The sequence below is a fragment of the Morus notabilis genome, unplaced genomic scaffold (assembly GCF_000414095.1).
Source record: "Morus notabilis unplaced genomic scaffold, ASM41409v2 Scaffold697, whole genome shotgun sequence".
Taxonomy (NCBI): Eukaryota; Viridiplantae; Streptophyta; class Magnoliopsida; order Rosales; family Moraceae; genus Morus; species Morus notabilis.
This window is the reverse complement of record NW_010357121.1, coordinates 763,656-774,463: the sequence shown is the minus strand read 5'-3', so window position 1 is coordinate 774,463 and position 10,808 is coordinate 763,656. Positions and strand designations below refer to the sequence as shown.

At 32.5% G+C, this 10,808-nt stretch overlaps 2 protein-coding genes across 2 annotated transcripts; both read right to left on the bottom strand.

Annotated features, from left to right (window-relative positions):
- Positions 1-1,212: 1,212 nt before the first annotated feature.
- On the bottom strand, positions 1,213-2,499 carry LOC112091770. The gene has a single exon (XM_024166206.1). The coding sequence runs from the start codon at positions 2,497-2,499 to the stop codon at positions 1,213-1,215; it is 1,287 nt and encodes a 428-aa protein (XP_024021974.1).
- Positions 2,500-7,022: 4,523 nt separating this feature from the next.
- On the bottom strand, positions 7,023-9,919 carry LOC112091792. Its single transcript, XM_024166274.1, has 6 exons — positions 9,588-9,919; positions 9,394-9,505; positions 8,930-9,099; positions 7,723-7,999; positions 7,452-7,621; positions 7,023-7,256 (listed from the first exon to the last, which is right to left on the bottom strand). The coding sequence occupies exons 1-6, from the start codon at positions 9,853-9,855 to the stop codon at positions 7,108-7,110; spliced, it is 1,146 nt and encodes a 381-aa protein (XP_024022042.1). The 5' UTR covers positions 9,856-9,919; the 3' UTR covers positions 7,023-7,107.
- Positions 9,920-10,808: the final 889 nt, after the last annotated feature.

Here is a 10,808-nt window from a genome sequence, read left to right as displayed (position 1 = left end):
TGTATGTTTTCTAATTTTTTACAAGAGTTTGTTCTTAGTCTGTTCTTGGCCTGTTCTTGGTCTGTTATAGGTTTTTTCTTTTCTAACCAATTTTTTTTCTCTTTTATAAATTAAAATGTCTTTTAATACCCAAAAAGTCCAAAAAATATGCAAAAATGTATGTTTTCTACTTTTTTACAAGAGTTTGTTCCTGGTCTATTCTTGGTCTGTTCTTGCTCTGTTATAGGTTTTTTTTCTTTTCTAACCAATTGTTTTTTCTCTTTTATAAATTAAAATGTTTATTAATACCCAAAAAGTCCAAAAAATATGCAAAAATGTATGTTTTCTAATTTTTTACAAGAATTTGTTCTTGATATGTTCTTGGTCTGTTCTAGGTTTTTTTTTTCTAACCAATTTTTTTTTCTCTTTTATAAACTACAATGTTTATTAATACCCAAAAAGTCCAAAAAATATGCAGAAATGTATGTTTTCTAATTTTTTACAAGAGTTTGTTCTTTGTCTGTTCTAGGTTTTTTCTTTTCTAACAAATTTTTTTTCTCTTTTATAAATTACAATGTTTATTAATACCCAAAAAGTCTGTTTTTTAATTTTTTCTCTTTTCTAACAAATTCTTTTCTAAAAAATATGTATGTTCTTGCTATGGTAGTAAAAGTCTGTTTTTTCTCTTTTCTAACAAATTCTTTTCTAAAAAATATGTAAAAATGTATGTTTTTTAATTTTTTACAAGAGTCTGTTCTTGGTCTGTTCTCTGTCTGTTCTCAGTTGGTTCTGGTATGTTCTTGCTATGTTAGTCAGTGCGGGTCTGTTCTTTCTATATTAGTCTTCCAAAAAAAAAAAAACATTATTGTGTAAAAATTTGGGCAGCATTTCCCCATAAATTTAAGCTTCCCCAAAGCCATAATATCCTGTTGAATACATTTTACAACCTGTTGAATATAATAAGGGTAAATACATTGTAACACCAAAATTTATAAATCATGATTACATCGGTGCGTTCTTACATTTCTTCTGATAGTGTCCATATTGCCCACACCTAGCACATCGATTCTATCTTCGTGTGAACTCACCTATGCTGGGAATGCATTTTTGCTTTGGCCTACCCCTATTTGGTACAACTCGCGGTGGAAGAAGGTGAACTTCCTTTACGTGATTCGGAATATCCCATTGCGATGTATCCGGCACAGGATTGATTGTCTCAGCATACGCAAGAGCCTAAACTTCTGTCCTATAGTATTTTGAGCATAAATCATAGAGTGACATTCCTACTTCTCTACAACATGATATTGCATGCTCGCATGGTATCTGCTCAAGGTCGAACACACGACAAGTGCAACTCCTCGCTCCAATGTTGACAATTGCAGTGGTCTCTCCACCTGTCACTTGGAACTCAACCGTATTAAGTCTTGTGGCCGTTAGAAATCCCGCTTTGTTGTGCCTCTCACGAAGAGTTTTTTCCACACTTGGCGTTAATAATGTTTTAGTTTTAGAAACTTCGACCCGCCTGTTATTAAACCACTCTGACATATTCGCTTGTATAAAATTAAAGAGGGCAATGACAAGGTAATCTCGAACATCTTTGAGCATTGCATTAACTGACTCAGACATGTTTGTGGTCATAATATTATATCGATTTCCTTTAAAATGAGCACGAGACCACATTTCAAAACGAACTTGCTCCTGTAGGTATCTAGCAATACTGGGATATCTTGCAGACAACTCATAAAAAAAGACAGAAAACTCGTCGATGCGGTAGGCCTCAGCGGTTTTAAAGAACAATGGCAGAACACCGCTACATCTGAAATTACTCTTGATGTTTTGAGACACATGCCATGTGCAACAACCGTGATGTGCTAATGTATAAACTGTAGACAATGCATTACTTATACTTTGATTCCTATCAGAAATAAAAACTAATTCCTCAGAATCAGTGATAATTTCCTTCAAGTCTGAGAAGAACCATGTCCAGGATGCATCATTTTTTGAGTCTACAATGGCCCATGCGATGGGATAACAATGATGTTCACTATCCCTTGCAGTGGCAACTAACAATGTACCTCTGAATTTTTCCTTCAACCACGTTCCATCAACACTGATAACTTTCCTCATGCAACCAAAACCTCGTATACAAGGTCCATATGCTAGGAAAAGATAGATAAAACGGTTATGTTCATCAAAATGAATATTGGTGATGCTGTCGTGATTAGTAAGAGACACCATATGAAAGTATGATGGGAGCTTAGTGAAGCTTTCTTCGGCCGTACCTATTGCGAGTTGAAGTGCATGCTCACGAGCCTTCCATCCTTTGTAATAACTGAAGTCCGTCCCAAATTCGTCACGGGCATATTTCTGAATTGATTTGGGAACCGGACCCTGTTTGACGCCTATAAATTGGTTTTTCATGCAACTTCCAATAACGGAGTACGTTGCTTGTCTGTGCTTCGTTGAACGCTTTTCTAACGAGCAAGAGTGAACACCATTATACTTGCGGATTACAAACATGTTTGATAGTCTCAGTTTGCAGGCTCGGATACGCCACACACATTTCAGATCCACGCACTCTACTACAAGCACGTCTTTATTTGATTTTGTTGTTCAAAACTCAAACTTCCCCTTCAAAGCTATTAAATGCAGCTTTTCCTTCAAATCATTCTTACTTGTACAGTACTGACCAACTTCTAAACTAGATCCGTCACTGAAGGTAGATCCATGAGATGATCCAAACTCAGTCTTGTTGATACAAACTAAAGGACCAGCAACATCTACTTCATCTAAAATGGTAAGTGGTTGTGGCTCTAGCTGTGGCTGTGACTCTGGTTGTGGTTGTGACTATGGTGGAATATCATTGCGAGTCGAAAACTCATCTGTAGCTACATTACTCATAAAATCACGATAAAAAAAATCATCATGTAAAGGATTTCTCCTAATTTTGACTCCATCAATATGTTCTTCTGGATTCATAAACTTTTCATCCACTATCACGTGTAGCGGTACCTCGTGGGCTATATCCCTGAAGAATAACAAATCACCATTGTCTTTTATTACAACGGGCAACGATTTATATTTCAAATTTGGTACCCACGATAGCTGCAAAGAATGTTTTTGTCCATCAATTCTACATTTTCTACAAATCTTATCAACGAAGGTTTCGAGAGTATCCTTCTCATCCATATATATGCCAATTAAATTACAATCTGTACGCCACACCCAACAACTTTCAGTCTCATCCCATTTTCCTCCAATGTCAAAAAAAATCCTCCATTGAGCCATTATTTAGATTTTAAAACTGTAAAAATTTAATCAAGATAATAATATGTCATTAAACCAAACCAAATATCCCACGAACAGACTAAGAACAACAAATATAATGAGAACAGACCAAGAACAGACTACGAACTGACCATGTTATAAGAACAGACCAAGAACAAACCAATAACTGACCGTTTATAAGAACAGACCAAGAACAGACCACGAACCGACCATGAACAAACCTTCTTTTTTCTAAACCCAGCAGATGTTCATCATATCAGACAATGTAAACTAGTCTTTTAACATGTAAAATTACTATTTTAATGGATTTTTAACATGTTTAACTACATTCTCATCTTGAAAACATATGAACAACAATGAAAAACACGATGAGAGATATAGAAAATGAAAGACTTACTTAGTAGCTCTTCTTCAAACTTTGTTTTGGACGAGAAAAAAATGTTGAATGGGCAAGATAATAATGTTAATGAGGTTATGCGACGACAATGACTTTCAGACGATCTAAATTCAAATTCAAATTTTTAAAAGACTCTCATATAAAATTATATTTAAATTCAAATTAAAAGCACCATTTAGTGAATTAAATGAGCCTTTAGACGATCTAAATTTCTCTCACGTTTGATTGAAATCGTGTCGTGTTATGTGTGGAGGCTAAAGCAATTTGTACTGTACTTTTTCATGTAATTTGTGTATGATTTTTGAAAGAATCCTACGTGGAGAAAAAAACACATTAAAAACAATAATTTTTTTTTCTTTTTTACTACCTTCGTCTAAGTTCGAATGTTGGGCTCAAACCCAAATCCAGTTTTGAAACCCAAACGCCATTGTCGTACCTATCACCATCTGCCAGCCGTCCACTTCTGGGCTGCAAGATTGGATGGCGAGAAAATTGCCCTAATTTCATTCCCATGCCCCTGAGAGAGAAAAAAAAAAGGGAGAAAGAGGGAAATAGGCCAAGACTTGAGATGAATTAAAATTAATAGGCCAATAGTTTACATAAGTTAATAAATAGGCCAAATTACTGTTTTTGTCCATAACTTGTCTGGTTATGAACCATAACTTGACAAGTTATTCACAATTTTTGTCCATAACTTGTCTGGCTATGGACCATAACTTGACAAGTTTGTCCATAACTTATCTGGTTATGAACCATAACTTGACAAGTTATGGCCTATTAATTTCTATAACTAAAAATTGGCCTATATACTTTTTTAAGCTTTCCATATTGGCCAATTTTCTACTATTTCTGAAAAAAAAAATCCTAAACCATTTCCAGCCCGTTTAACCCCTTGCCTTTTTTCTCTCTCTTTCAATGCCGTCAACGTATGCCGACCGCCAAACCTCTGCCGAGTCCTGGGGGAAACTTTTTCCAGCCATATTCATGTGCTTTTCTCTTTTTGTTTTTCTTATTTGCATTATTTTCAAGTTAAAATGAAAGATCCCATTTTTTATTGTTTTGATTTTTGAGAGGATTCTAAAGGAATGTAGTTGTTGATGTTTTTAAAATTTTGAATATTGGTATTTTTTTTTGTTGGTATTTCTTTGAAAACTTACCAAAGAGAAGTGAAGAAGATGAGGGAATGGGGATTGAGGAGGAAGAAAGAGAGAGGTGGTTCCGGCGGAAAAAGAAAGAATCCGACCTCAAGCAAATATTAGTCAACTTCTTAAAATAAAGTGAGTCCTGCATAAAATAAATTGGCAGCCACACTGACTGTCATGAAGAGGCTTTACTCTTTCTTACTCTCTTCTTTTTTTTAAAGATTTTAGACACCTTATTCTCACAATTATAGACACGAGGGGAACACGCGAAACATCATTTCGCATATTTAAATTTCTAATTTGAGTTAAAATTTGATTTTATGTAAAAGTTGTTCACTTAGCAAAAAACGTTAGATGTGATTTTTTGTGACAATTTTTAACTGTAATAAAATTTGAATTAAAAATTTGAATTTGTAAAATGAACGATGCCATAAAGTTGGGGACCTAAGTGCCAACAAATATTGGCAATTTGACTACTTTTTTCTTGCTAAGAAGCGACTTCAGGGAGAAGGGAAACGGAGCAAATTTTATGTGTGCACTTTGCAGTAACAAAGTAGAAATATTTGTAAGATGAACTAATTATAACTGTATCAAGAATTTAATCAAAATTAATTGTTTGGGTACTAAAAATTGTCAGCAATGTGATTCCATGTCTTAAAATATTGCATATAATAACCACATTATCACGGTTATTAAAGATAATTTTCTCGATATACAAAAGTAAAGTATCATTAATCAATTAATCTCTAATTCAATTGTGAGAGTAACAAGAAGTAGAGTTAATACTAATATTAAAAGTAGATAAACTAATACATGTGTTATTTATTCTAAGTGATGAGAGGCTTTAAAGTTTGGATTAATCGTATTTTTCAGAAAGTAGTATTGTTAGATGTATTTTTATAGAAAGTAGTATTTTTAAAATTTTGGAGGTTTTAAGATATATTTTTAATTTTTTAGGGGGACTATATCTAATTTGCTATGTATACATTTATACTTATAGATACATATAGGCCTTCATCTCTGTATGTTAGTTTAGGGATTCAAAAGTCAAGATTTTAAAATTTAGAAACCAAGTGCCAAGAGCTCAAAAATTTGGGACGTGTGTGCAATAAATCCTAAATTTTTTATTCTATCCGCTAATCGTCGGAAAGAATCCTTAATATGTGGTTACTGTACATACTTATCTTGACTGCCAAGCTAATGACATCTGTTTTCACTAATTCATCTTAACTTTTTGTTAGGCACCTTATTAATTCGTGGATTATGCATGGAATTGTAAGTTATTCATTGTATGGTTACTTTCGCTGATTCGAGTTTAGAATTCAAATTTCGCTATAGTAAAAAGTTTTCACAAACAGTCACATTTAACTTTTTTGCTACAGTAAAAAGCTTTCACATAAAGTGACATATCAACTCGAATTAAAAATTCGAATCAGATAACTAAATAGACCCTTTATTTTACTTGTATTGCATTTTGACCTAGACTTGTACTTCTCAATTCTCGCCTATTTTAATTTTTACCTTACACTTGTGAAACGTGAGAAGAAAAAAAAAAGAAAAAAAAAGAAGGGAGGAGTCAAGGGGGAACCCGCAACCCATTGAAGCTTTTTATCTTTCTGTACCTTGCATTTCAAGGTATTCGAGAAGTATAATTGTTGGTTTTCGATTACTGCAAATGTATACTTTAAAAATACAAGTACAACAAGGTAAGATCATCTCTAATATAAATATTAATGTTAATTGTATTTTTAGCATTAAAAAATACGATATCTTATGGTATTTTTATTTTTATTTTAATGCATAATGATATTTGAAATATTAAATCTATTTATTCTCATAATCATTATGCTTTAAAAGTTGTAAAAGTAAATTTTTATTTTTAAAATAACTAAAAAATGTAAAAGTTGTAATGATTACATAAAAAGTAAATGTTTCAACCTATAACAATTAAATGTCAAATTTCTCATATGCTATACTTAGTGGAAAATTATGAGAAATTTGTTCCAAAGTATAGCATATGAAAAATTTAGCACAATAAATAGCATTACATTAAAAATGTTTTTTAAACTCAAATGCTAGATTTACAATTGACACATTAATTATAATATTGCATTGGAGATGCTCTAAAATAACTCAACAGAATACCCAAATATTACCTTTTAAGAGGGAGAAAATGCAGAGCATCCAGTCATAATAAGCTGTTTTACAACTTAAAAAGCAATTTAAGAATATGTTTACAAGTCATAAGCTCAAGCATTAAGAAAAGAAAAGAAGAGAAAACAAAAGAAAGCTAGTATTTTACTATTCTAGTGTAACTAAGCCAAGCACTTTAAGCTCTACCTCTATTTGGCATTTGTCATCCACCAGAAAACCATTTTCTAAATCTTTAAATTTGGCTTGAGACATGAAATCGCGGAAACCTCGAGCAGCAGATGATATCAGTTTGCTATCTGAGAGAGAGAGAACAAATCCCAAAGACCAAAACTTGTAAACTTCTTGTGACAGCTATAACAATACCTAGTTAGCACTTGGATAAAATGAAAAATCTACAGGTTTATTATCTAGTTCTTGGTAAACGGGGACAAGAGAAAAGAAATGAAGGAAAAAAGAAAATATGAATAAATGATAGTTGAGATATCACTCACCACTTCGTTCAACATTATTGCCTTTCTTTTGGTCTACCACGAGGAAAGTGTAATGCAGAAATATTTTAGTGCCAAATGGAAGAGTTGAAGAATCCAATTTTACAGCCAAGGTAATATTGTTGTTCCTCTTGCCTTCCTCTTGGTATCCATTTGGATACAACAAAAACCTCCTGAGAGAGGACAAAATAGACCAAATCAATATCATGACAATGCGTACGCCGATTACCGAGTTTTACATAATATAGATAAACAAAGACGGACATTTTCATACCATTTGTAGTCTCCAGCAACAAATGGTTCGGTTTCATAGCATGGACATTTTGTTTTTGAAACATTAGGGAAAGTCCAAGCAATGCGAGTTGGAGGATTGTTTATCATTGATAGACTCTCTGCTTTGGTTGTAGTTTTAACGACGAAGACCTCGACACCGAAACTGCAGGTGTCGTTGACAAGGTAACCATTTGAAGGATCATTAAAAGCTTCCAGATTGATGAATTTGATGATATCCCATTGTGTCTTCAGGCAGTGGAATCGCCGTACCGTCACATCTGCATACTGCAAGTTTTGAGCATCACAGAGTTACCAAGCATGCCCTTCTACCTAGTTGTGCAGTAAACTTGATCTTAGCAGCATTTGTTCTTATGCCGAAGTGTACACTAACAGCATGCTTACTAAACCGTAAAGGAATATAATAGGAAATGTAATAGGAAATGTAATAGGAAATGTAATAGGATTGGAAAGAAAAGTAAAGTAATAAGATTAAGGGTCATTCATTCCATTTCACGTGTTTACTTAAATATTAGATGGTGTAATTGCAAACGACCTCATTCCCTTTCTTATGTTGACTAAAATCAGGAAAGTAATAAGATTAGGCCATCTTCTTAGTGCTTATGAAAAGTTTTTTTATTTTCATTTTTAACCTTTTATTTGTGAACAACAAATTAAATATCTCATTCATATCCTTTTATTGCATTACTTTTTATAATAAGAAATGTTTTTGACTTTTCTTATCTAAATAAGTTTAAAAGCTCTTCTTAGATATAAAAGCACTTTTTCAGTCATTATTCAAACACTAATTAAAAAGTCCTAACTTATATTTATCTTCTTCTACTACTTAAAAGCACAAGCACAAGCTATTCCAAATGAGCCCTTTGTAAAAAAAAAACATATTATTAGATAGAAAAGGAAATCACTCCTTACTTTTTTTTTCCTTTTGATGCAAAGTAAACACGTCCTTATATGCTAATGCAAATGTAGAAGGTCCAGACTGAAACAAAAGTTTACAGATAGAGATTGCCAAAAAAAAAATGCATCAAGCACAGGACCGAAAGAAAAAAGAAAATGACAACTTTCGGAAGTAGAAGGTTAGTAGTCACATCTTTATCTTGGCATTAAAGTTGTCCATACATAACTGATTTGGAATGAACTAAACAAATCACTTGTATAAAAAGAAAAAAAAAATTGAAAGAAGAAGCTACCTTGAGGACTAACGTACTTGTCCCGAAGCTGATCGAATACGAAGATATTGAAAATTGCATTAACTTCCCAACCAGCATGCAGAGAACTTGTATCCAGCATTTCCAAGTAAATAGAAATATGGCCTTCCCCATCCTTGTTCTTGTCCCCAGTTGGGTAGATACACAAGTTCCTGCATTGGGGGTATGAAAATGATAATGACATAAATATCCTTGCTACAAATAATTGAGAGCTAAATGCAGAAACTCAACAATTTACAGAACTATTATCTTCTAAGATACTCAACTCTAATTATTTTTCGGATCATAGACAACAAGCAGATACTTTGGGAATTTCACATTTGTAAATTAATTGTCTACTGTAAATCTTGTGTGTTCTTACTTGTTTGCCTTTTTCTTTTCGTCGAATTTATGCTTTTGGTAACACTTTCATTACTAAAGCAACCAAGGGATCAAATGAAACATACCATTTGTAGCCTCCTGCTTCAAACTCCGAGCTGTATTTCTCTATTGAAGCTTTTGAGAGCAATGAGAAATTCTCAAATTTGAGCAAATGATGACTCGGTACAGCATCTCTTGCTGAAAAAAAAAATAATAACAATAATATTATTACTATTAAACTGTTTACAGTAGGAGTAAAAAGAAAAGGGCTTTACTGTACCTTGAAGTGGAGCCGGAAAAGGGCCTATATTTGGCTGTAGCAACAACTTTGGTGAAGAAGGAGAAGATATTTCAACGGTACTTTCTTTGTGGGGTGGTAAAGAATCTGTAGGAAGATTAGTGTGTGGTGGAGAAGAAGGAGCAGTTTGAAATCCAGTGTCGTAATTGGGATTACGACATTCATCTGAAAAGAGATCATCTTCAGAGAGGAATATGTTAGGAGGAAGAGGAGGTTTCTCCGGTGGTGATGATGGAGGAGGAGATGCCATTGACAATTACAGAGTTTAACAACAAGTCTTCACTCAAGTCAAGAGAGGTATAATAGATGTTTCATTGCTTTGTCGTTTTTTATTTTGATCATTCATCATAGAAAAATCCACTCGCTTCTACTTAAGACTTTTTATTTTTGTTGGTAGTCTCAATTTTTAAATGTTAAATTTAATTAAATTTATATTAAATTAAAAAAATATAAAATAAATAATTTTTAATATAAATTTAATGACCAAAAAATTTAAAAATTAGGAGGTGTGTTTAGAACTCGTTTAAAAATAATTTTATTTTTTATATAAATATAAAAATAAAAATATTTTTAATCTCAAATAAAAATCATTTTTAAAAATGTGTTTGGTAGTTTTATCAAGAAATTATTTTCAGTATAAAAAAACTCATTAATATTTCTCTCTTTTTCTCTTCTTGAGAGAGGAGAAAACGAAAAAAAAAAAGAAAAACGATTAAAAGTCGTTTTTGATTTCTCTCTCATTATACAGTAAACCAAAAAATCATTTTTATTTCCATTTTTTATCCTTATTGCGCCAAACACTATTTTAGAAATGTTTACGTTTTTTCTTGCTTAAAAAATGTGAAAAACAAAACCAACATCAATTCCAAACACAGTGAGGAAAACTCTCTTTGTTATTTTCTTCTTCGGTCACAAGTCAAGAGACTTTTCCATAGTAAAAATTTTAGGTCCCATTCATTTCACTAATTTGAGTTTTGCTACAATAAAAAAATTTTAAAACTAGTTACATCTAACTTTTTTATTACAATAGGAAGTTCTCAAATAAAATAATATCTTAATTTAAATAAAAAACTCGAATCAATAAATTAAACGGATCCTATCTGTTTGAATTTTTCTTATTCCAGAGGTATTCCAAGTCTTGCTTTTATTTGGGCTTCTTTTTGTAGGGCCTACTTTTGTGTGTTTTCCACTTTTCTATGCTTT

Excerpts from the sequence above, each read along its gene's own strand:
- LOC112091770 (XM_024166206.1), bottom strand. The coding sequence starts at position 2,499 with ATGTTTGTAATCCGCAAGTATAATGGTGTTCACTCTTGCTCGTTAGAA.
- LOC112091792 (XM_024166274.1), bottom strand. The coding sequence starts at position 9,855 with ATGGCATCTCCTCCTCCATCATCACCACCGGAGAAACCTCCTCTTCCT. Across the intron at positions 9,506-9,587 it reads TTTTCCGGCTCCACTTCAAG|CAAGAGATGCTGTACCGAGT; the intron begins GTACAGTAAAGC and ends TTTTTTTTTCAG. Across the intron at positions 8,000-8,929 it reads CAAGTACGTTAGTCCTCAAG|ATGTGACGGTACGGCGATTC; the intron begins GTAGCTTCTTCT and ends TGCAGTATGCAG.